This window comes from Rhinoderma darwinii, chromosome 10, assembly GCF_050947455.1.
Source record: "Rhinoderma darwinii isolate aRhiDar2 chromosome 10, aRhiDar2.hap1, whole genome shotgun sequence".
NCBI lineage: Eukaryota > Metazoa > Chordata > Amphibia > Anura > Rhinodermatidae > Rhinoderma > Rhinoderma darwinii.
The window spans coordinates 82,867,637-82,893,274 of record NC_134696.1 but is presented as its reverse complement, the minus strand read 5'-3'; the positions used below and the strand labels follow the sequence as shown (position 1 = coordinate 82,893,274).

Sequence of the window (25,638 nt, the reverse complement as noted above, 5' to 3'; positions counted from 1 at the left end):
TAAGGGTGAATTCATATTCGGCAGATTTGTAGCAGAAATTTCTGTGATTGAAAATCCATTTCATACATCTAAATGGGGTTTTTCGGCAGCGTGTGCATGGATTTCTGCCAGCCCTATTGAGATAAATGGGACAGTCAAGAAAGTTCTGCAACAAATGTGCCGCGTGTGCATATACCCTAAAGGTATTCTCCGGGCCTACATACCATAGAGACAGATCATGCCGCTGTTGTGGGGCTCTTGGAGGGAGAGGGCCCCCTCCCTTGGTTGGACATCATCCTGCATTATTGCTTCGGGTATTTTAGGCCGGTTCTGTGGCGAAGACCTCTAACGGAGCCTCAAACACAGATCTGAACAGGCCCTTATACTTCTTAGCTGCAGATCTGGTTTGGCCTGTCCATGTGAACCTTGTCAATGGTCAGAGTTCAAATCTTGTAAATTTTGTTTTGCTATTTTCTCACCTGTGTGTACATAACGTGTATCTGCCCATAGATATAAAAACGCCTTCTGGAATTTGGCCTTTTTCAGATTATTCCCTTTCAGCTTTTACAACACGGTTTACTCTTGGGTCCTGTTCACGCCGACTACTTTGCAGGCAGAATAAAAATCTGCCTCAAAATTCCTTAGGGGACAGAAATGCTGCGGAATTGCCATCTGGAATTTACAAGGCTAAGTTCTGCAGCATTTACGCAAGATAAATTCACATGCGGCAGATTGAGAATCCGCACCGCAGCTCAATTTCTGCATGTGTTTTCTGCGTTTTTTTCTGCAGCGTGTGGATGAAATTTGTTCAAATCTCATCCACTTTGCTGCTACTGTAATATATTGCGGAATGGCCGCACAGAAATTCTGCAGCATTTCTGTCTCGCGCAGGAGGACAAATTCTTATTGCAAAAGTCCTAAACAAAAACACAAAAGAATATAAATATTTTAGGAGGAATGAACTTGTTTGTTTATTTTTTTCGTCTATTTCATTGCTGTTCTGTTATAGCAACTATTGTATCCGAAAAGGCAAAAAATTCTCTGTCGTCTCTTTTTTGTTTTTTCGCTTTCCAAATACCCAGTGCATTTTAACATTGCCGCTACACAAATTGAACATGCCCGTTGCCCTTATCCAGTTCTCTCCGCAGTTGTTGTTACTTTTATGAATGGAGATTGAGTGAGAGGTGCACTATTTTATTACTGTGAGTTTGTATGTGTTCTTGTTTGCCGATAAAGTGGGTGATGTATTTGTCCTCTGCCCTTTATTCAATAACTGTTTTCCTGGAAGTGTTAACATATCTGAGAACTTGTTATTTGCTATTGTAAAGTTTTCTTTTACATTCCCTCTGCATGTCTCCGTACACGATCTCCTTGCTTCCTGTCCCCGCAGGTAACGTGTGTGTGACACCTCCGGGTTAATCATTGGCCATAACCTGAAAGAGGACAGGGAACAAACTCACAGCTCAGCAGAACCAAGAGATTGGCAGATCCTTTCCCCTCCTCTAACTGACTGTCTCGATTTACCACCGTGAAGGCTCGTTCTGCGGCTTGTTTCCTCACTGGGAATCCATTTGGCATATGTGAGCTGTGCTGATCTATATAAATACAGTCCTGCTGCAACTCTGCTTGCTCTGCCATCTTTAAATGAAGCCGTAGTTTTCTCTCTTAAGACCACCTTTTGGACACAAGGCAAGATGGGTGCACAAGAACAGGGATATGGCTACTACAGGACGGTCATCTTCGGTGCCATGTTTGTGGGCTACACCCTATATTACTTCAATCGTAAGACATTCTCTTTTGTCATGCCATCTATAATGCAGGAAATTAAACTGGACAAGGACGATTTGGGTGAGTGGCCTTTGCTTTTACGACCTATCTCTATACCATACCATGTTCATAGATTTATGTAAGTGCCCGGTGTTTATCAGAGTGTAGAGGATCACCCTTAACACAACAGTCACATAGTCCTCTTAGTAAGCGGAAAGTGAAGCTCCACTTTTACGCAACTTTTTCCCAGTCATCAGGGCATAAAAATGACAGCCATTTGTGATATATTTCTATTACATGAGTTTTAATAGCAAAATTTCCAAATGAAGGAGAAAGGGCTGGGCGTAGGGAAGAGGGAGAGTGATTATTTGCTTGTTACTCCTTCCATTCCATCCATAGGGTCAGTAATCAGAACAGAGTAGTAGTACTTTGCACCACAATAGTCTGTCAGGGATGTGTAAATGTTATTGTAATGTTACTATTAGACTAGAATTCTGTTGAAGAGGAAGTTTGTGTTGATTCTCATTTAAGTGCTTATTTGACTAGAAACCGTTGACCTATTTGACAACATTTAGTTCAGTTCTAGTCACATAGTCTTTGTCATTCCGCAACAGCGTGCAACCCCAGTCTTCTCCGTGAAGATGAAGCTTTTCTAGGACCACAGACCTTTCTAATCACAGGGAGAATCAAGGCACGTTTATTGTTGTTTCGCTGCTTCCCTCCTTATTCCTGAGAAAACGGACGTGCTCCAAATTCACAGACATGGAGTGGAGCATGGACGTATGTGAATTTGGAGCAAGTACAAGAAATTGCCATTGATCAGCCAAAAATAACGCAGTGTAATTGCTGATGCACACAAAGATATTCGGGATCTATATGAGTACCTTACAGGAAAAGGTCCCAAATGCACAGCCAATATAAGGGCCTATTCACACCGAACATATCCATAGGCCCCCATTCACCAAATGGATGCCAAAAAAAGAGTGTCCTCTTGGCATCCGTCAGGATGGTATACTTTGTACACCTTCTTTTTAGCGTAGTCGACTGCGCTATTCCATACCGAGGTATCCAGTAAAAGACGTATACTGCACGTTTTAAGCCCCATTCACATCACGATAAGGCACTACATTTCATCTTGTACGTCGGGAAAGCTTCCGACGTACAAGATAAAAGTGTCCATAAGGCTCCATTATCCCGATGGAAACCAAAAGAGTGTCGAGCTGGTATACGTCGGTATACCTTTTTTATTTTTATTTATTTTTTTGAAGGAAGGAATAGCGTAATGTGCCTGTAAATTGACTGCTCATACTTTACTTTTGAGTTTGTTTTATATTGTTATCTATGGAAATTTTCATTGCCTGGATCCAAAAATAATCCATTTCCAGGTAGCCAATGTACCTGTAAATTGACTGCACATACTTTACTTTTGGGGTTGTTTTATATTGATATCTATGGAAATTTCCAATGCCTGAATACAAAAATAATCAAACCCAGCCTCTGGAGTGTTGTAAATCCCTCTCCACACACTGTCCAGCAATCCAGTTTTTTCTCCCCTCCGGCATGATACAGAAACGCCATCAGGAAACTAGATCCAGAACTGATCGCATGCTTTCCTATGGCTTTCTGATTATGATGCCAGACTTTTCTCTATACAGACAGAAAAACGCTGCATGCAGCATTTTTCTGTCAGGCTATTCATGCCGGACCAGTGCACAAAAATGTCATCAGATGTGCCCGGCTCCAGCATAAAACACAGGTGATATATATGAACCCAGCCTTACTTAATGTCTAGAGTCATTTGTCCATCCCTGAAGTAAATGAAATATCTCATCTTACATGCCAGTGTGCAATTTCCCTCCTCAGGGCTGTCATTAGCTGGGTAACAGTATTTTGGTGTGGAATGTATTTGTGATAGAGAGGAGGAAATCGTAACATCCAAACATTATAGAATTATTGTACTTATACATGCACAATTTTTACTAACTTGGATTCCAAAATATTAACTAAAAACTACTAAAGTATGTGGTCACACTGCTGCCAAGTTCCACTTATACACCAGTGGTTCGATATTAGGAGGCAAATAGTGTAACAATCCTATTAGACGGCCCTATACCGGCCGTAACAACGAATGCTGATTGACGATCCAGGACATTGATCAGCAATGGTTTTCTCCACTCACAAGAGCTGTGATCAGTTCTGTATATGATCCGTTCTGTATGGGGACGAGCCATCGTTACTACAATCGTTAGTGCCCATGCATTTGCATCATGTCGGCAGCACATCTCCCCATTCAAACCGGGAGACGTGCTGCAGACCAGCGACCATTTTTTGGTTCACCTAAAAGATACGATCAGCCGGCGAACAAGCGTTTACTCGTTTATCGGCTCATCTTTGCTCAGTTTACACAAGACAATATTCGGGAAGGAGCGTTCATAGGAGCACTCATTTAACTGATCGTTGGCCCGTGTAAAAGGGCCTTTACATTTCTACATGACTTCTGCTCATTTCTTTACTTACTGAGACTTTTCTGCACCCAACAGCGTAGGCTTCGTTCACATCTGCGTCAGGGCTCCGTTCTGGCGTTCCATCGGAGCTTCCCGTCAGAACGGATCCCTGACTGAAACAAACTGAAGCCATAGGTTTCGGTTTGCATTACCATTGATTTTAATGGTGACGGATCCGGTGCAAATGGTTTCCAGTTGTCTCCGTTGTACAAGGTTTCCGTCGTTTTGACTAAATGAATAGCGTAGTCTACTACGGTATTGATTCCGTCAAAACGACTGAACCCTTACACAACGGAGACAAACGGAAACCATTTACACCGGATCTGTCACCATTAAAATCAATGGTAATGCAAACGGAAACCTATGGTTTCAGTCAGGGTTCCGTTCTGACAGAAAGCTCAGACGGAACGTCAGAACGGAACTCTGATGCAGATGTGAACGAAGCCTTATATAGTTAAATATTTCATGCATAGGAAACCAAGTGGCATTTGGAATTTCTATTCAGCTACTTTTCCACAAAGCTTTCTCTGTTAGTTTGTGCCATGTATGAACTGAAGCCTGAAGACGTTGCCTGGAGATTTCATCAGACTGATCACTATATTTACTAACGTCTTCGCGCAATAAAGCTGGCTTCACACTGTGCGTTCTTTTTGCGTTTTTAACATGGTTTTTGGTTTTCGGTTTTCATAGATAAACTCCAATGTCTCTCATCAACCAAAACGAAAAAAAAGGGCATGTTAAAAATGCAACAAAAACGCACGTTGTGAACCTAGGCTTATTCAGACAAGTGTGGGTGTACTCGGATGTGAAAAACGGCCATTTTTCACGTCCGCGCTGTCCCCGTGTGGGTTCCGTTTTCACGGACCCCCATAGACTTGAGTCTATGGTGGGATCCGTGAAATCTGAAGAAAATAGGACGTTCTATTTTTCAACAGACCCTTCACACGGTCCATTGAAACAAGGGCCATTTGAACGGCACCATTGAAATACATACGTCCGTTGTTTTAACGGCCGTCACACGGACGTAATCTACGTTCGTCTAAATGAGACCTCAGGGTTGAAAAAACAAGTGTTTATTGAGTTTAACCATTACAACGTGTGACTTCTGGGCCTAAAGTCTGTCTCCTTTTTATAGAGGGAACTGGGAGTGTCGGAAATAGCCAGATCAATTTCCCTCGCTTCCAGTCACTGAATGAAGCTGTCGGAAGCTGCAGAATGAGCATGTCTGGCTGTTTCTGATGCTCCCATTCATCTCTAAGGAAAGGGACAGCACATGCTTATCCTTTTTTCTGTCCGAGAACGAAGACTTCAGGCCCAGAGATCGAACCCACAAACTTTTATAACCCGTTAATCAGAAAGTTTATAAAAGTATAAAAAGTACAACCCCTTTTTAAATTTCTTTTCTTTCGACTATAAGAAATTACATTGTGTTCACTTCCACAAATAGAAGATGTTATCACAGAAGTTTTGAAGGGGTTATTAACAAATTTAGATAAAGCAATTAAAGCGAATACATTTAATATTGACAACGTTTGAGATCTTCCAAACCCCATTCATTTATTTGCCTTTCTCATTATAGCTCCAGTCAGGGCCTCCGTCAGAAATCTCTAGGGTGCCATATAGAGAAATGTTCATAGTCCGGGCTTACCTGGACTCCCCTGATGGTAGCTCCGTCTCCATTTCAAAAATAATTTTTTTCGGAAAAGGGTTCCCAAATTAAAACTGCATATTCGAGATGCAGCTGCACCATAGGGCAAAGTAGAAAAATATTGCCTTCCGCTCTCCCGAAGCGAGACACAAGACTGTCTTGTTAGCTTTGGAGGCAGCTGATTGACATTACCTGCTACTATTTATCAATGATCACACCTAAATCCTTTTGCATTGCGGACTCATTCAGGGTATAAATTGCATAAAAAATTTTTTGTCCATTTATCAACATTAAGCTTTTTTTTTTACAATTTGATACTTATTTAATTTTAAAAATCTATAGCCCTCAAGTGCATGGAGATCAACTTCTGCATCATTTATAAACCTGTTAAACTGTAATGGCCCTAAGGGCTTATTTAGACGAACGTGTAATACGTCCGTGCAACGCGCGCGATTTTCACGCGTGTCGCACGGACCTATGCTGGTCTATGGGGCCGTGCAGACTGTCAGTGATTTTTGCGCAGCGTGAGTCCGCTGCGTAAAACTCACGACATGTCCTATATTTCTGCGGTTTTCGCACATCACGCACCCATTGAAGTCAATGGGTGCGTGAAAATCATGCGCACCACATGGAAGCACTTCCAAGGGACGTGCGTGATTCGCGCAACAGCAGTCAAAAGTATGTTTGCAAACAGAAAAGTACCACGTGCTTTTCTGTTTACAAGCATCCAGACAGAGTGTCATAATGATGGCGGCTGTTAAGTGCCTTTTGCGCATGCAAAACGACGCGTTTTTTGCGTGCGCAAAAACGCACACGCTCGTGTAAATCCGGCCTTACACAGGTCCTCGGTGTACATAATTTAAAACCATATAAGCCATTTATGACTACTCTTTGGATATGGTATTTTAGTCCAATTTTAATACAATAACAAATAGTACTTTCCAGATTAATGAACTACAACTTATACATGATATGCTCGCCAAAGTATTTCACATCTACTGTCCGGGTCCTGCGCCTATATGGACAGGGTGGTTCTCAAGATTGTAATAATTCTGGGCCTATTTACGTTCTGTACTGAAGCAAATCTAACACGTCACATTGTATAGCTAGATCAATAAATAAGTAACAAACAAACAATATGTTGTCCACAGGTCTTATCACCAGCAGCCAGTCCGCAGCCTATGCCATAAGCAAGTTCATCAGCGGGGTTCTGTCTGATCAAATGAGTGCTCGATGGCTCTTCTCAACGGGACTCTGTTTAGTGGGTTTGGTAAATGTCCTGTTTTCCTGGAGTTCCAGCGTGACCATTTTTGCCATCCTCTGGTTCTTTAATGGTCTTGCACAAGGACTTGGCTGGCCGCCATGCGGGAAGGTTCTTCGGAAGGTAAGTGTGACTTGCCTCTATAGTACTATTTGCTGGCTATGTGGAAAAACTTTTTTATAACTGCGTTTTTTTTAGAATATTGTCATTCACTTACTAAGACTTATGTTTGAGCAGTATCCATTTTCCCAACTACAAGCAGTACATGAAACAGAGGGAACAGATCCCTTAAATTACAGTGTACCTCCGGCCTAAAAATGAAATCTTTCCAGTGTATTCTTATATACATCAACTAGAGATGAATGAACTGGTTAAAATTTTTCTTATCTGCATTTTGCCAATTACGGAGATGTATTTGCTGGAGACAATCGAAGAGCAAATACAGATCTTCAATAGCAGAGGTGACTGTCAGGCAAACTAAGACGAGGCAAGTTTCCACAGTTGCTAAAGCTATATACATAAGATAAGTCACCCAAACCCGCTGATTTTGTGGGGATTGGTCGACAGTCTTATGTGTATGGGGGTCTCCTGATCCTCCCCCAACAGCAGATGTCGAGGGAAAGAGGGATCGAGCATATTGGATTTCAACATGCCCAATCCTTTGTCCCATGGGAGATAAGTTCTTATTCCCCTCTAAATGTTAAAATAAACACGCATGCTCTGCTTAGCATGCACGTTTACTGTGGAGTCTGGTGAAATACACTAACTGGCCAAAAGTATGTGGACACCTGATATCACACCTAATATGAGCTTGTTGGACATCCCATTCCAAAACCATGGGTGTTAATATTAGTTGAGCCCCCTTTTGCAGCTATAACAGCCGTTACTCATCGTGGAAGACTTTCTACAAGATTTTGGAGCGTGTCTGGGGGAATTTTTGCCCATTCAGCCAAAAGAGTATTTGTGAGATCAGATATTGATGTTGGAGGAGAGGGTCCTGGCACACAATCGACGTTCTAATTCATCCCAAGGGTGTTGATGGAGTGGAGGTCAGAGCTCTGTGAATCCATACCAAACTCATCAAATCATTTCTTTATGGACGTTGCTTTGTGCACTAGGGCACAGTTGAGCAGAAAAGGGTCTTCCTCAAACTGTTCCCACAAAGTTAGACGCATACATGTCTTTTTTGTATGCTGAAGTATTAAAATTATCCTTTACTGGAAATAAGGGGCCTAGGCCTGAAATACAGCCCCAGACCAATATCCCTCCTCACCCAAATTTTACAGTAGGCACTATGCTTTCTTGTAGGTAGCGTTCTGGAATCCACCAAACCCAGATTCGTCCATCAGATTGCAAGATAGATCAGCGTGATTCATCACTCCACTGCTCCAGAGTCCAGTGGCGGCGGCTTTACACCACTCCAGCCGACACTTGGCATTGTGCATTGTGATCCTGGGCTTGTGTGCAGCTGCTCGGCCATGGAAACCCATTTCATTAAGCTCCTGATGCACGTTTCTTGTGCTGATGTTACTTCCAGAGACCGTGTGGAACATTGTAGTGAGTGATGTTCGAAGGTGAAGCTATGCTTTAATAAAGGTCATCCTTTTAATATCTTCTGACATGTTAGGCCCAGTTCACATCATGTTTGCCTTCAGTTTGTTCTTTCTGTTCTGTCAGAGGAACAGAAAGGCAAACGGAAACTATCGCTTCCGTTTGCTTTACCATTGATTTCAATGGTATTTTTGTCCTTTCAGTTGGTTTCAGTTTGCGTCCGTTCTGTTTCAGATCCATCTGAAAGAGCAAAAATACCATTGAAATCAATGGAAAGGCAAACGGAAGCGATAGTTTCCGTTTGTCTTTCCATTCATCTGTTCCTCTGACAGAACAGATGAACGGAAAGACCAAACGGAAGGCAAACGTGATGTGAACAGGGCCTAACATGTCAGAGGATGTTATCGGTATGTTTATGACACCCATCAGTCGCTTTAATAAGGGTCCATGACTTACCCCTTTGTCTTCTGACTCAGATCTTTAGATCTTTAATGAATCTGTTGTAAGAAATCTCCCATTCACTTCAATGAGACTGTAATGCACAGTGAAGCGCCGCAGCCCCTTAGTTTTAGTGGTAGGTGGCGGTTTTTCAAAGTAGCACCTAATTAGTGGTAAATTTAGTCTTCATATATGTTTATGGTTACAGAAAAAGATTTTTGTACGTGTCTGCCTTTGTCTTATTTTCCATTTGTAGATGATCTTTGCACTTGTTCTTCTTCTTTTCAGTGGTTCGAGCCCTCACAGTTTGGCACATGGTGGGCAGTGCTGTCGTGCAGTATGAACCTCGCCGGCAGTCTTGGTCCTATTATCGCAACTCTTGTAGCAGCTAGTTACAGTTGGCGCAGTACTCTGTCCTTCTCTGGTCTCATTTGCGTCGGAGCCTCTGTCCTATGCCTTATACTCATCAAGAATGAACCATCCGATGTGGGGCTGAAGAACATTGATCTAGGGACCAAGAAAGGGAAGAAAGGTGAAAACATCTTATTTATTCTGCAGGCAAACAGAATGTTTTTTTATAGTAAATAAAATGTATCAGGTAAAATGTATGAGCCCTGAATATATGCAGCACACAGCCCCCCCCCCCCATTAGTGTTCATGAAAATATTGCCAAAGCCCCACATTTCACGTTCTCTTCAACACTGACTTTCATTATCAGATCAGCGGAGAGGATTATTCAGCGACTGACTATTCCTGCAGGTCGCAGGACAGGTGACAAAAAAGCGTGCCTGCAGGAGATTGGACGGTCCTGGCTTAGACTCCTGAAATCTAAGGCCCTGTTCACACTGAGTTTTTTGCAGGCAGTAAATTCTGCCTTTATAAATCAGCTCCTTTTTTTTCAAGTGGTTTTGCACCATACGCTTTTGTGATGCGGGGGTTTTTTTTAGGCTTTTTTTTTTTCCTATTTCTTCTACAGACGGAGGGAATAACCATGAGCGTTTTTTGACGAAAAACGGGGCAAAAATCACGCGTTTATTTCCATCTCTCATTGATTTCAATGTTGCTTCTTTTGCCCGTGAGCGGTTTATTTTTGCTTGCGGGAAAAAACCGCCTCCACCACCCATTGAAATCAATAGGAGGCAATTTCGGATGTTTTTTGCAGCGGTTTCCGCGGCAAAAAGCTCAGTGTGAACAGGGCCTAATAATAGGTCTGTCAGCCTCTGGATGGAAGAAACAATTACAATAAATAAGATCATTACAATTAATAAGATCACAAAAAATATTTTTTAACTATAAAAATTAATGTTCAAAAAAAAAAGATGTTTACAGAAAATATAAAAACATATATTTGGGCCTTAAAGGGGTTGTCCCGGCAGGAGGCGGTTTTTCATACTGATGACCTACCCACATGCTAGGTCATCAGTATACGATCGGTGGGGGTTCGACACCCAGACCCCGAACCAATCAGCTGTTCCAGCTGCCTCTTGAGATGGCTCTGTACACAGGATAGCGGCCCTGCTGGCTTACTACAGCTCTGCTCCTATTCACTTAAATAAGAGCAGAGCTGCCATACTGAAGCATCAGAGCCATCTGCTTCCGGCACCGACAACTTAATAACTTCTTGTGCCTTGAGGCAGCCGTTACAGCTGATCAGTGCGGGGTTTGGGTGTCGGACCCCCAGCGATCACATACTGGCGACCTATCCTATGGATAGGTCATCAGTATGAAAAACCGCCCCATGCCCTGATAACCCCTTTGAGGACCAATCAAATATATATTTTTTTAAGTGGTTTCAACCTACTACTCAAAGAGATACAGCTTTTTTTATTTTTCTGTCCACGTACCCCCTGAGGAAGCACACATCGCGAAACGCGCGTTGGGGTTCTAAACACGGCATCTAGGCTACCATATCACTGACATGGGTAAGGTTCTCTTTGACATCCAGGCTTTCCCTAACTCTTCCCAGTACCAATGTGTCCATAATTTGATGTGCTTTTTCTTGAGGGGTCAGCCACTTATAGGTTGATATACCACCCTTCCCATATATCCTCATTGTAAGGATTTCAGTGCATTACTTTACTGCTACAACTACATGGATAGTCTGCTTCCCTGTTATACCATGTAATACTAGAGTCTTTCCATCCATCATGTACCTTTTTAAATGTCTTTTTGTGATTATATATATATATATATATATATATATATATATATATAAACAAATTTTATTATATATATATATATATATAGCTTTGTACTCCGCTTTTTCTCTGCATATATATCAATTATGGAGTTGCTTTTGCACTAAGAGAGGGAGGGTGTCTTTTTGGGACATTGCCTAGCCCATTACTATAATGCATTAGGAGTTTATACAACTATAAGTAGTTGTATGGGGACTTGTTTTTTTTTGCTAAATGAGTGGTAGTTTTCATTGGCACCATTTTGAGTTACATATAACTTATTATCTTTTCGAAACTTTTTTTTCCGAGGGGATGGAAAAAACTGAAATTTTGCTATTGTTTTTTTGCGGCACCTGTCACATTGAAAATGCAATGTAATCTGTGGGCAGGAGTCCAGTGGGAGGTGCTACTCGGATTGACAGCCTTCATTGTATGAGTGAATAGAGAGATAACGGTCAATCACTGAGTAGGACCGCCCACTGGACTCCCAAGCCCAAAATGAGCAGAGGTTTTTAATGAATAAATGACAAGTTATACTGAATCTCTTCCCACAAAATATATATCAATCTGCTCATCTCTCCCGCTCTATGACATGCTGCCCACATTTTCAATGAGACCGGTTACCTTTAAATATATGCCCTTGACCGTGTGGCATAAATAATGTATTATCTTTATTCTTTAGCTCAGTATGATTACGGTGATACCAGATATGTACAGTTTTTTTTAAGTTTTACTACTTTTGCACAATAATAGCACATTTCATGGAAAAAAATAGTTTTTAGGTTTCTGCATTTTAACATCCAAAACATTAAATTTTTTGCATCAATGTAGTCGTATGTGGTCTTGTTTTTTGGGGGACAAGTCATATTTTTTGATGGAATGATTTTTCAGTACATGTAGATTATTGATCAACTCTCATGACTGGTTGTTTTCTTGCAGTCAACAATTTAACTTTTATTATACGGGTCGTTATGTTTTTGTTTTCCCTGCTTACCACTTTTTGAGATAAATTGTATTAAACTTTTTTGTTATCCTTTCACTATGCATTCATGAGACTGACATTGAGCGTCTTCTAGGAATGCATAGTGAGAATGTGTATCGTGAAATATGACCTGTATTGAGAAATCTGTCACCGTCGCCTGTTGTTTTCTCTGTATGTTGCATTCATTAACCTGTCCCCTCTGCTGCTGTTTTATACCAGGTTCCAAATCTGCAGATGAGACTACTCTGAAGGAGTTCCTGCTTTCTCCTTACCTGTGGTTGCTGTGCTCTGGGTACTTGGTGGTATTTGGAGTGAAGACGTGCTGTACAGATTGGGGGCAGCTCTTTCTGATTCAGGACAAAGGGCAGTCTGCTTTGATAGGTTAGTGACGTATTGCTGATATGTTTCTGTATGATGTATTTAACATTAGGCTTTGTTTTTACTGGCGACATTCTGTTTTTAATGGATCCACGATAGATATGACAAATAAATTTTTTTGCTTATAAAGCTAGTCCTTTATCCAGGACCTTCTTAATTGTCTTTAAAGGGGTATTTCCATCTCGCCACTTACCTGCACTCCTGGCCTGTCGCTGCTTGCCATTTCAGCGTTTGTGTCTCGGGGTGTGTGTGGGGGGGTACTCTTCATTATGATTGACAGTTCAGGGCAAGGGCGATGTGCTAATGTAATCATGCCGGTGCCCTGAACATGTGCGCTCCTGATGATGCGGTCTGATGCGCTATTTAATTGCTCTTTGGCTACTGCGCATTCCATGGAGCCATCCATAGAGCTCTATATAGCTGCAGAGAGGTGGTCAGGCAGCGGTCTACTTCACTTGCATCAGCAGGTGTTCTCCCAAGACCCCGGCCAGCCTCCACGTGAAAATTATGTGTCTAAATGGCCCAAGCCATTATAGATTCTGGTACAGCCGCTGAAAGGGAATGTGTCGCGAATTAAACTTTTTTTTTTCAAGTGTCGTTACTTATTTCTATTCTATTTTTACGTTTTTTTACTGTTTTTTTTTTTTTCTTCCACATGGTGGAAAGTATTAAAAATTAAATAATAATTTGACATGTTTTCCTATGTTGGCCACCAGCGGGAGAACTTCCTAAAATTACAGCAAGGTGAATAAGGCAAAGCAACCTGACTCACAGCTGCCGTAAATGCGGGAGGGAATCTCACACCTCCTAGAAGCCAGGAAAAGGTGTCTTCAAATTGCTAAGCAGTGTCCGGCAGCCATTTTGGGTGTGATTCTGCAGCTGGCAGAAGCTATAGGACACACCAAAAGGCTAAGGGTATGTTCACACGCTTACTAAACAAAGGGAAAACAGCTTTTTTTAATCAAACGCGCGTTTTTTGGTGGCGTTATTTATGGCCGTTTTTGGAGCTGTTGGAGTCAATGAAAAACTGCTCCAAAAACGTCCCAAGAAGTGATATGCGCTTCTTTTTGGCGGGCGTCTTTTTACATTCTGTTTTTGGAAAACGGTCGCGTAAAAAACGCCTCGTCGGAACAGAACGCCGTATTTCCCATTGAAACCAACGGGCAGATGTTTGTAGGTGTTCTGCTTCCGATTTTTCAGATGTTTTTTTCGGGACATTTACAGCCCAAAAAACGTCTGAAAACACGGCATGTGAACAAACCATTAGGCCTTATTCACACGAACGTGTTTAACGTCTGTGATACGCGCGTCGCACGGACCTATGTTAGTCAATGGGGCCGTTCAGACATTCCGTGATTTTCACACAGCTTGTGTCCGCTGCGTAAAACTCACGTCGTGTACTATACTTGGGCGTTTTTCGCGCATCATGAAGTCAATGGGTGCGTGAAAATCACGCGCAGCACACGGAAGCACTTCCGTGTGTCGCGCATGATTCGCGCAACAGTAGATAAGATAATAAAGGGAAAAATAAAACCACTTCCTTCATTTCTTTTTCTAAACATCAAAACCACGTGTCATAAGTATGGCATATGCGTGAAAATCACGCAGCCACGCAGCAAACACTTATGACACACGGATCTGCAACGCGCAAAAAACGCAGCATTTTTTGCGCGCGCAAAACGCACACGTTCGTGTGAATAAGGCCTTAGAATGATCAAAGTGAAGTGAACTTGAACTACATAGACACACACGCAGCTCTACTACACACACACACACACACACACACACACACACACACACACACACACACACACGCACGCAGCTCTACTACACAGACACAGTCAGCACTGCTACATACATACAGTCAGCACTGCTACATACAGTCAGCACTAATACATGCACACACTCAGCACTGCTACATACATACATACATACATACATATACACACACACACACACACACACACACACACACTCGGCTCTACTACAGACACACACTCACACTCAGCTCTACTACACAGACACACACAAACTCAGCTCTACTACACAGACACAGTCAGCACTGCTACAGAGACACAGTCAGCACTGCTACATACACACACACACACACACACTCCGCTCTACTACAGACACACACACACACACACACACACTCAGCTCTACTACACAGACACACAGTCAGCACTTTTACATACATACAGTCAGCACTCCTACATACACACACACACACACACACACACACACACACACGCAGCACTGCTACATTACATACATACACACACACTCAGCTCTACTACACACACACACACAGCTCTACTACAGACAGCACTGCTACATACACACACACTTAGCACTGCTACATACATAAATACACACACACTCAGCTCTAATACACAGATGCACACACACACACACACTCCGCTATACTACACAGACACACACTCAGCTCAACTACACAGACACACACGCCCAGCTCTACTACATCTGACAAGCTTAGCTCCGCACACCGTCCACACTGAGAATACATGTAGTGACAGGGGAGGGGTGGCCCGCCGGGGGTCACGAGAGCGGGGGTCTGTGAGAGAGAGAGAGGGACAGACAGAGACACACACCTTACCTGCAGTGCAGCTGGTCTTCATAATGGCACCTGCTATCTCCCTACAAACCGGCTTCTCTGCTGTGTGACTCTGACCTGCGTCTGCGCAGTACAGAGCCAGATAGCAGAAGTAATGAACGGCTGCCGTTCATTGTGTCCTATGCCCTGTAGCTGCCGTATTCCATCTCTGTATGTGTCGTTAATCGGCACCTACTGAGATGAAAAAAAAATTGCAGCCCCCATAGAGAAGTCAAATTATGAACACATTAAAAAGTAGAAAGTGACAACACAAATAAATCCTCAATCATCATGGGCATCATAGTTTTATTTAGCACTTACAACTCCGGTCTGGCTGCCATCTTTAGTCCATCTTCCTGTTTGCATATCTGGTCCATGCGTGCGTACGCTACCTCACGCTGTGTTCTAGCGCCTACATTTTCCATCATCTCTCCGCCACCGTGATGTATAATGCAACGTCACTTTGTAGTCCTGCTGAGTCTCTTTATACACAGCACAAGGGACCTCCGGTTTGTACAGGAAGAGTAGCTAAAAAACAGGTCAAAGTGAAGTCACGTGACTCGGAGAAGAAACAAAAAAGAAGGTAAATGAAATTCAAAGAGAGTGTAAGACAGTTTTCCTGCTATTGGTATTACATGGAAGCAAGTTAGGAGGAAAAATAACGCTGGACAATTTACGTAAGACTGGACAATCCTTTTCAGAAAGAAGTGAATGCTGCAAATAAAAGTAAAACATGCACCGAGTCCAGAGGGTTTCAGGCACGAATGATCTTTTCAGTTAAAATATGAAAAATATATTGAGGTTTTTTTACTTTTTTCTATTTGTCTTTTACAGGAAGCTCATACATGAGCGCTCTAGAGGTGGGAGGTCTAGTGGGCAGTATTGCTGCAGGATTACTGTCTGATCGTGCTGTGGCAAAAGTAAGAACTATCCATTTACTCATCGCAAACCCAACTATTTTTTATAAGCTTGGTAAACATGTGGGTATACTGGTAAAATACTATTGCCATCACGCAGGGCAGAGCAAAGGCCTCTTGGTAGAAATGTATTTTTATGCCTGTTTGAATCCTACTTATAACACATTGGGGGCATTTAGGAAATCGATCTCATAGTTTACAGTATAAGGCCGGTTTTAGACAGCCACATAGTCGTTGTACCTGGACATCAAGAAATTCTACTGAACCAAGCTAAGGTCACCTTACAACCCTTACAGGAAAGCCTTTCTGATTACACATGACGGAATCCCAACCTATTCTTGCCACTAAATATACAGCTCCTGTATACAGCCTGCAGCCTAAGGCGTCATTCAGACAGCAGTATTGAGGTCAGTAATTTGCTTCAATATTTGTAAGTCAAGCCAGGAGAGGAACCGACACAGAGAAAAATGTAATGGAAAGATTTGTTCCTTTTCTGTGTTTTGCATCCACTCCTGGTTTTGGCTTCCGAATACTGAAGGAAAATAACGACCAAAATACGGCTGTGTGAAAGAGGCCTAAAGCAGGTGATGAACAACCAGGCTCTAACTATCATTTCTCTTGTACAATTTAGACACGTCGTTGTTGTTTTTCTGAGCAACATTGTTTCCTACTGTGAACCAGTTAGGGCCTGTTCACATCAGCGTTGGCTTTTCCGCAGTCGACTGAGCTATTGATTCTGTCGAAAAAACGGAAACCATTAGCAATGTTTCCGTCACCATTGATATCAATGGTGATGCAAACGAAGCAAAGGTTTCCGTTGAGGGGTTCCACGAGGGAAACCTCAGATGGAACCCCTGAACGGAAAGCCAACGCTGATATGAACCGGCCCTAATCCTAAACCTCTCTAGTCTGAACACAGGCTATAAAACCTGAGATTTCTCCTGGCAATAACGCTAAATATTTTTTATTTATTTTTTATTCTTTATTTAAACTGCGGGCTATTTAAAATCTTTGTGTTAACAGCGTGCTTCACCTGTACCAGCGGCACAGGCAAAAGGAAAAAACCTTATTGCGAAACATGGCAGTTCGCAGTAAGGCTACGTTCACATGTGGATTTTCCATCTAGATTCGTGGGTGGAAAATTTGCAGATTGTTACAGTAGCGGCAAAGTAAATGAGATTTAAGAAAATCAGGGTGTGATTGGTCCCCTGCCGTCTCACTGTCATAAACAGTTGATGGCACAGTTCTGTCACCCTGTCCTTTGACAGGATAATTGTTAGCCATGATGCACCGGTACGTCCCGGTGCCTTAAAGCACTGCAATACAGGATGTACCGGTGCGTCCTGGTGCGGTAAGGACGCATACAAAGTGTATGAATGTTTGCATCAAAGACGATTTGATGCATTCGACTGGAATTCCCTGTGGAATTTGAGTCTGATTCGCTGCGTAGTTTTCCGCAACCAATTTGACCCCATGAACATACCCTAAGGCCGAGTTCCCACGAAATTCCGCAGCATTTACAGTAGCAGCAAAGTGAATGAGAGTTTGAAAATCTCACGCCCGCGCTGCAGAAAAAACCCACAGCAAAAACATTCATAAATTGACCTGCGGTGCGGAATTTAAATCTGCATGTCCATTTATGCTGCGTTTTAGTTAATTTCCTGTTGCGGGTTTTCCCCATTGAATTCAATCGGGATGCAAAATCCACAACAGAAAGCCAAGTATTGCGACTTTTGCAGCAGAATCACAGGCTGCAGTGGTCGCATGGGCTGTAGCATCATCCAGTGAGGCCGGACCAGACGGCAAAGGAGGGTCGCGTCACCATGACGACGGCCCAGGTAAGTATGGGCGTTTTTGTTTTTTTTAATTCTATGCTGCTTACATCAGCAGAAATTCCAGCCGAAAAACCGCACCACCCAACGTGGTGCAGTTTTTTGGACGGAATGTGCTGCGGGTTCCAGGTCGCATACGCTGCGTGGTTTTCACGCAGCGCATCCGACCCGTGGGAACCTGGTCTAAAACTGTGTGTGATTTTGCGGCGAGACACACTACCGCTGCTTTGTGTACAGGCATCTCTAATATCTGTGTATGGAGAGTGACTTATTCTGGATTTTCTGGAATTGTAGCATTGGGTGTGGCCAAACCTACTAATTAGGTTTTTTTTCTTGTATTAATTGGTTTCTTTACATTTTGGGTGATGTCCTTTCTGTGGTCTCTCTGTTAGGCGGGTTTGAGGAACTATGGCAACCCTCGCCACGGTCTACTTCTGTCTATGATGGCTGGAATGGTTGTGTCTCTGTTTCTGTTCCGTGTTACAGTCACTCCAGGATCATCAAAGGTAACATAGAATCTTGTGCAAAAAGTTTACAAATGAATTCTAGATCCAGTCGATTCACACGCAGTGCATGTCATTATTATACCTAGCTCAGCACAATGCTTGCTCATCTTCTCTCTATACTTAAAATGTTTGCTCTTTTCTTCTTTGCTGTTCACATTCTCTCAGGTGGATGGGATCTTGTCTCTCGCTCTCCAGCCTCTCGCTGAGATGTCCAATCTGAATGAACAAGAGGTTTCTGTTTTTCTTTTCGAATAAATCTGTCAATCCTTTTCTGTGTGATCAAACGTTTTAATCGCTGCTTCTCTATTGGCATTAAGATTTGTAAGGGGGATTTTTTTTCTAAACGTAGAAAAAGTATAGAATCAGCAAAGTCTAAGGCCGGTGTTGGTGACCCTGCCTCCTCTGGCTAACCCCACTCCGTTTTCTCACCACAAATTGTGGTATAAAAACATTCATGGAATCCAACAGGGGAGAAAAACACATGGACCGCACATCCACTTTTTATACATTGATCTATTGCGGCTAAGCGGGAAACCACTGGGTTACTTCCCTTTGCAGGTGCTGTGTTGCGGTGGCACTGGTTGCCATGCGATACTGCACCTAATAGAGTAGGGACCCACTTAAGGGAGGTCGCTGTGAAGTGGCAAGTGGGATTATAGAGTTTGATCAAAACATTTACTAAGAACTTCATGTTCATACATTTTGTTAGATGCAATAGATCAGCGCTTATAGAAAGTGGATGTGCGTTCCATGTCTTTTTCGCCCGTTGTAAAAACATTAATGGATTCAACAAGCATGCACAAATTGCCTGAATTGCCTTCACCACAGGAGTAGTAAAATTTTGGGTACTGCGCTGTGGACTATGTTGGAACAATAAAGTATAAATGATGGCTAGTTAACAATATACACTATTATGACTGTAGTGGAAAGGATTGTTTTATAGAATGGGATTAGATGCCTATTTTTACATAGTGGTGGATTGTACATGCCAAATGGTGCGGTTTTGCAGTGATTTTTGGAAAATTACAAAAAAAAAAAGTAATGGTCTACGTAAAAAAAAAACTGCTCAAAATGTCCCCAATATGCAGCCGTATACTCTCTTATCAGCATGACTGTTAAAAGGGTTCCTTGAAAGCCTGTCTTTAGGATAGGGCATAAATATCAGATTGGTGGGGGTCTGAGTCCTGGCACCCCCACTGTTTAGCTGACTGAAGGGGCTGTGGAGTTTGTCGCCGTGGCTCTCTTCACAGTTTACAGGCACAGCTCCGTACACTTCTGTAGCGGCTGTACCTCGGATTGCAGTTCCAGTCCCATTTAAGTGAATGGACTGAGGTGCAATCCTAGGCACAGTCGCTATGGATGTGTACAGCGCTGTGCCTGGTAAACATTGAAGAGAGTCACGGCGTTCGTAGGCTGTTTGGCGTCGGTGCCGGGACTCTGAACCACCAATCTAATATTAATGGCCTATCCAAGCAATAGGCCATCAATATAAAAGTCCCTGAGAACCCCTTTATATTATCAGCTGTCCATAGACTTTTGTCCGGCTGTATACAGAGCCAGCAAAGGACTACAGTAACGCTAGAACTAGCTTCACAAATCCTCCGGGCAGGCCCCCGGGTGCAGGTTTACATGATAGTACAAATGTCATCCATTGTGACTATTCCATAATACAATGGTATACTTCTGCAGCTTACTAAGGGATCAGGTTAAATGCTGCCTATAGAAGGTTATGGAGGGGGAGGAAGGAGCAGAGTGAAAGAGGTAGAGAGAGAGACAGACAAGACACTGCAGCAACTTTTAATAAGTGTTATATGTCACTCCAGTGCTGGATTCTCAGCTACACTGCTCATTACTACTGTATAATAATCTCCATGTTGTTGCAGCTTTATATATCGGTAACTGCCCCTCTTTTACCGCCTGTAGGCTAGGGAGCAGAATAACACGTGACTGTAAGTTCAGCTCTTTCAAATATTTGGTGTCCTCATAGTGGGGTGCATCAGACTCTGCTGCCTAAAAGAAACTGTTCAGTCTTAGGGTATGTTCACACGGCCTATTTTCGGCCGAAAAATTGGAAACAGAACGCCTCCAAACATCTGCCCATTGATTGCAATAGGAAAAACCTGCGTTCTCTTCCGACGGGCCGTTTTTTTATGAGGCAGTTTTGAAAAAACTGCTGCGAAAAAGAAGTGCAGGTAATTTCTTGGGACATTTTTGGAGCCGTTTTTCATAGACTCTATTGAAAACAGCTCCAAAAACGGCCGTAAAAAACGCAGCGAAAATCACGAGTGGCTTAAAAAACGTCTGATAATCAGGAGCGGTTTTCCCTTGAAAACTACTCTGTATCTTCAGACATTTTTAGTCTAGTGTGTGAACATGCCCTTGGAGGATTTCACAGTATGAAGAATTTTTATTTGTGATGTGTTTCAAGGATGTATAACCCCATCCATCAGACTATCCCTTGTGACTGAGCCTGGTGAAGAACATGGCGCCCTTGGTCACAAGTCTGGTCATACTTTGTAAGATTGTAGTATAAGAATTCACAGCCCTCACCTTACATTTATAAGACAGATTAATATGTCACTAACCGCATTCATAGTGACGATCTCATTGTATCTTTGCCTTGTTATGAGCATAGTATTCATTTCATGTTGTTACTGTGGTAGGTGTGGATCCTATTTCTAGGAGCAGTCTTCGGTTTTTCCTCCTATGGTCCCATAGCTCTGTTTGGAGTTATTGCTAATGAAAGTGCCCCTTCCAACTTCTGCGGAACTTCACATGCAATTGTGGCTCTCTCAGCTAATAGTAAGTGAAACTTGTGAAGCAACATTTATTATGGACTGCATTATTAAATAATAGGAATCGTTCATTTTTTTTTTAAATAAAATTCCACTGTTTAGATATTATCATTGTATAAGTTGAAATCTTACTAAGGTTTTAACTATCTTTTCACATGTCAATGACCCTCACTTATGGCTGGAATGAACAAACTAGCGCTACATTCACAATTCTGAAGGCTTCATAGCTGAAATCTCCCAGAATTCCATGCAGCCTCAATTTCCGCACAGAACTTGCTCTGGTGATTTGCACTCTATGTCCCCTATTAAACATTGTAGACTAATGAAATCACGTCACAGTCCTACCACAGATTTCCAAATACGCAGCATGTTCTCACATCTGAACAGATTGGCTCAGCACGTGAATACGGCTGTGTAAAACACATACCTGCACTTTTTTGTGGAATCCACACAGAAGGTGTGTGAAAAATATGCCACGTTGACATAAGCCCATCCAGTTCAACTTCTTATACTGCAGTGTTGATCTAGAGTAAGTTAAACCAACCGCCATCTTTGGGGAAAATTCCTACCGGACTCCAAATATGGCAGTCAGAATAAATGTATTACAATATGCAATATTAACACAAGTTGTCTTATGTGCCATTTCCGGTGTACAACTGGGTGAGGACGTGACCATGTCGTGGATATGTAAACAGGCGCCCATAGGCTCCTATGTGTCCATACTGTACCTTTTGAATGCACTTAACCACTAAGGCACACAAAGGTTTTCCATAGATTCATACAGAATCTGTAAGGAATAAAAAATAGTGGCGTGTTCTGTCCTATTCCATAATATGGAGCTATTCTCTCCTACAAGCATTGCTAGGCTTGGATGCTCCATACACCTCCTCAACAAGTAATCTATACCTAATGCTAGACTTGACTAGGGTTGTCACGATACCAGAACTTGGACACCGTCAACAATAATAATAATTTAAAACAAAAAGTTCTTCCATTTTCTGATGTGAGACGTGTGGTGTGATGAATTTTGAACCTCCGTGTGCCTCATATTAATAGTAATTAACCCCATCATGTTCCTCAGTCATAATGGACAACATTGGGTTAATGTGCGAGGTACATGATTTAATTACTATTAATGTGAGGCACATGGAGGTTCAAAATTCATAACACCTCGTGCCTCACATTAATAAGTGAAAGAAAGCAGTTTGGATTTTTTACAGCGTACACATCATAAATGACACTAAATTTGGTGTACAGGTTATGGTTGCGATGATTCCAAATGTGTATATTTTATGTATTGACTTGTAAGATATGTATATTTTTTTGTTGAAACTATTTTTTTTAACATTAAAAAAAAAAAAATCTTAATGTACTGGCATATATCAATGTGCTAGTACATTAGCCTGTGTACTGATTGTACACAGGCAGTTGTTTGGACACACCTAAGGATGCCCTAACAGGAAATATGGTCAGACAGCCCTGGACTGTCTGACCATTTATGGTATGTCCCTTGATCATGCCACAGGGATTCCCTCTGATGCGATCCAAGGAGCACTTCCCCTTGAATACTGCGGTCTGCTTTCATCGTGGAACTCAAGAGAATAGCGGTGTGTGTGGTCAGTATAAGGTGATGTGGCTGGCGCTGCACTAATTAAGACATTGTTCTGTCTTCAGTGCCAGCCGCATCACCTCATGCTGACCGCGCACGCACACACTTGTCAGGAGCGGGGCACTAGCTGTATCACACAGTCCAGTCGCAGTCCTGCTCTAACTATATTAATGTGTTACAATACTAAGCTGTGAGGCTGCACAGCTTAGTATTGAAATAGTAATTAACTGTATTGAACTGTTTGAGGGTGCACAGACTCGAAATTTCGATGCATCGTGCAACCCTAGACTTGAGTAATACTTGGTAGAGATGGAACTTCTCCGATTTTAACTAAAACCCTTTTTCTTCACAGTTGGAGGGTTTCTTGCAGGACTACCTTTCAGTACAGTTGCCAAACATTACGGTTGGGATACGGCTTTCTGGGCGGCTGAGATTACCTGTTTAGTAGTCACCATACTATTTTTTCTGCTGAGGAACATCCAGACCAAGATGGGACGCTTACCTAAGAAATCCGATTGAGATGGAATTCAAGAATCCTCCCCTAACTGCATGCAAGAACACGAAAAGACCAATCAGGAGGAGGGGATGGTGATTCTAGGGTAACAGTAACACTCATTTCTGAGTACTGCAGAATTATGATAGCGTGTGCTAAGAAAGTAATCTGGCCTTTCCCCATTCAGTCTCAGATGAGTTCCACCTGCAGGAAATCTCCTAAATCCACCTCTTCCGGTGTTCACGAAAGAAAAAATGTCACCTAACATCTCAGATTCTGCTACAATGCGATTGTTACCTCTATAAACATGTCAAACTTCAATCCAATTGCATTGGTTAATGTGAAATCTTGTAGTCCATGTGCATTTCATGGAAGAGACTTTAGTGCTTGGTGCAGATCTCATTATAGTACTAAACCTGCAATCCAGTATTTGCCTAAACGAAGAAAACTTAAGTTGGGTTTCAACCTATTGCACTCAAATCCATAATACATAAAACGCCTATTAGCATATTAATAGAATTGCTCCCATTATATTCACGAGGTCTGGCAAATCAGAGGAAATTACAAATGGCAGCCTGCCTATAAAAGGTTGTCAAATAGTTAATAGCTGCTGGCGAGAAGCAAGGACGCTATGGGAATCTAGTCTGCAATATTTTCCGATCACTCCTACAGCTAATGGACGCTGTTTGGTTTATAAGAACATATTCCGATATTCCAGGTTCATAGAATTTATAAAGTTGGTCGTTTCAGACACATTATGGCCTGACCACAATACTAGGTGTCAGGACTTGTGCGAGATTAAAGAAGCAGACAAAAAAAAAAGATCTGTTTTTGTTTTCCAGAACCAGCACCTATCTTGTCTATGGGCAATGTATGGTATTGCAGCTCAGCCCCATTAGGATACGTTCACACATGGTTCTCAATGTTTTTTTGCAAAAATTACAAATTAAAATTCATTCAATTTGACCAAAAACACAAGTCTACGATCAAATCAACACATAGGCGAATGGAACTATCAGCTTACAGGAGGAGCAAGCCTCTTCTTTCTTGAAAACATCATGATTATTTTTATTGTGTTGCCTAAAACAACTGTTACTAAAAGATGTGATTTCGTTTTTGTTTTTTTCCGCTGCCATATAATGAACAGATACTGATGGTCATGGGCAGAACAGGCCTCTCCATATGAAGTTTTGGACCTTTTACAATAATGTTTATTTTGACACATAATTAAAAGATTTCATCTTACAATGCAAAATTCTCATTCAGAATTGTGGAGCAACGAGCTTTCTATTAAAACTGTATAGTAAGAGTAACTGGATCATAAGAAATGCCTTTTTATAGGAAGCCCAATACTAGACATGACATAATGCCCATAACATGTAGAATGGAGATGCTCAATGGTGTCAATGATGAAGTATATAGAAATGGGAGTGACGGCTGTCAGGAGAGGAAGGAGGCGATGGGTCTATAAAACAGCAGCAGATAGTAACATGCAGCAAGTTCTCTGCAGAATCCACAACTACAGTACACCATACACATGCGGCGGATAATATCTGGGTGGATGTGGGGGTACGCTGCCAATTTGCTAAATAAAAAAAGATTGTGTAAAGGCGATCTTGGTGTCCAGTTTACTCTGAGCAGCATTCTTGCCACCTTCTGCCCATCCCCCTACATTGCAATGTCTAGCATTCTACTGTATGTTGTCAAGAAAACCACTGAGGACGGATCCCATTTATTTTTATAGGGTTCAAATTAATGTCAATCAGATAACAGGAGGTCTTTATCCATTCTAATATGACCAATTATTTTTTTTTACAGAAATTAAAATGGCTGCAAACTGATTAATTCAGTGAAGATCAGATGCAGAGCGAAAAATAAACATATACTACATCATATAAGGACTAGTTCTAGGCTGTGTTCTATATTGATGTCACAATGGTGTTTGCCTTCAGTCCCATGCAGAGGTGGTGTTTGTCTTTCTTGCGAAGACGTGCTCCATTGTGATGTCACACTACTGTTAGCTTTTATTCCATGGCTGTGTACCATTGTGATGATGTCAGAATAGTGTTTGTACTGCTCTCTAGGATTTGTTCTATTGTGATGTGACAATCGCTTTTGTGGTAATTCCAAGGCAAACTAACACAGCCTAGGAATAAACACAAACACTATTTTGACATCATAATGAAA

At 42.0% G+C, this 25,638-nt stretch overlaps 1 protein-coding gene across 3 annotated transcripts in view; it reads left to right on the top strand.

Annotated features, from left to right (window-relative positions):
* The window catches only part of SLC37A4 (solute carrier family 37 member 4), a 37,484-nt gene extending 12,419 nt beyond the window's left edge, over positions 1–25,065 (top strand). For 2 of the 3 annotated variants that reach the window (XM_075840125.1, XM_075840126.1), the window contains 9 exons: positions 1,370–1,827; positions 7,050–7,282; positions 9,437–9,680; positions 12,527–12,688; positions 16,134–16,219; positions 18,441–18,554; positions 18,720–18,785; positions 21,218–21,356; positions 23,311–25,065. In XM_075840125.1, coding sequence (XP_075696240.1) covers positions 1,674–1,827; positions 7,050–7,282; positions 9,437–9,680; positions 12,527–12,688; positions 16,134–16,219; positions 18,441–18,554; positions 18,720–18,785; positions 21,218–21,356; positions 23,311–23,477 — 1,365 coding nt within the window. In that variant the 5' untranslated portion in view covers positions 1,370–1,673 and the 3' untranslated portion in view covers positions 23,478–25,065. The remainder of the gene's footprint in view (positions 1–1,369; positions 1,828–7,049; positions 7,283–9,436; positions 9,681–12,526; positions 12,689–16,133; positions 16,220–18,440; positions 18,555–18,719; positions 18,786–21,217; positions 21,357–23,310) is intronic. The other variant, XM_075840127.1, reaches the window with a different exon arrangement.
* Positions 25,066–25,638: the final 573 nt, after the last annotated feature.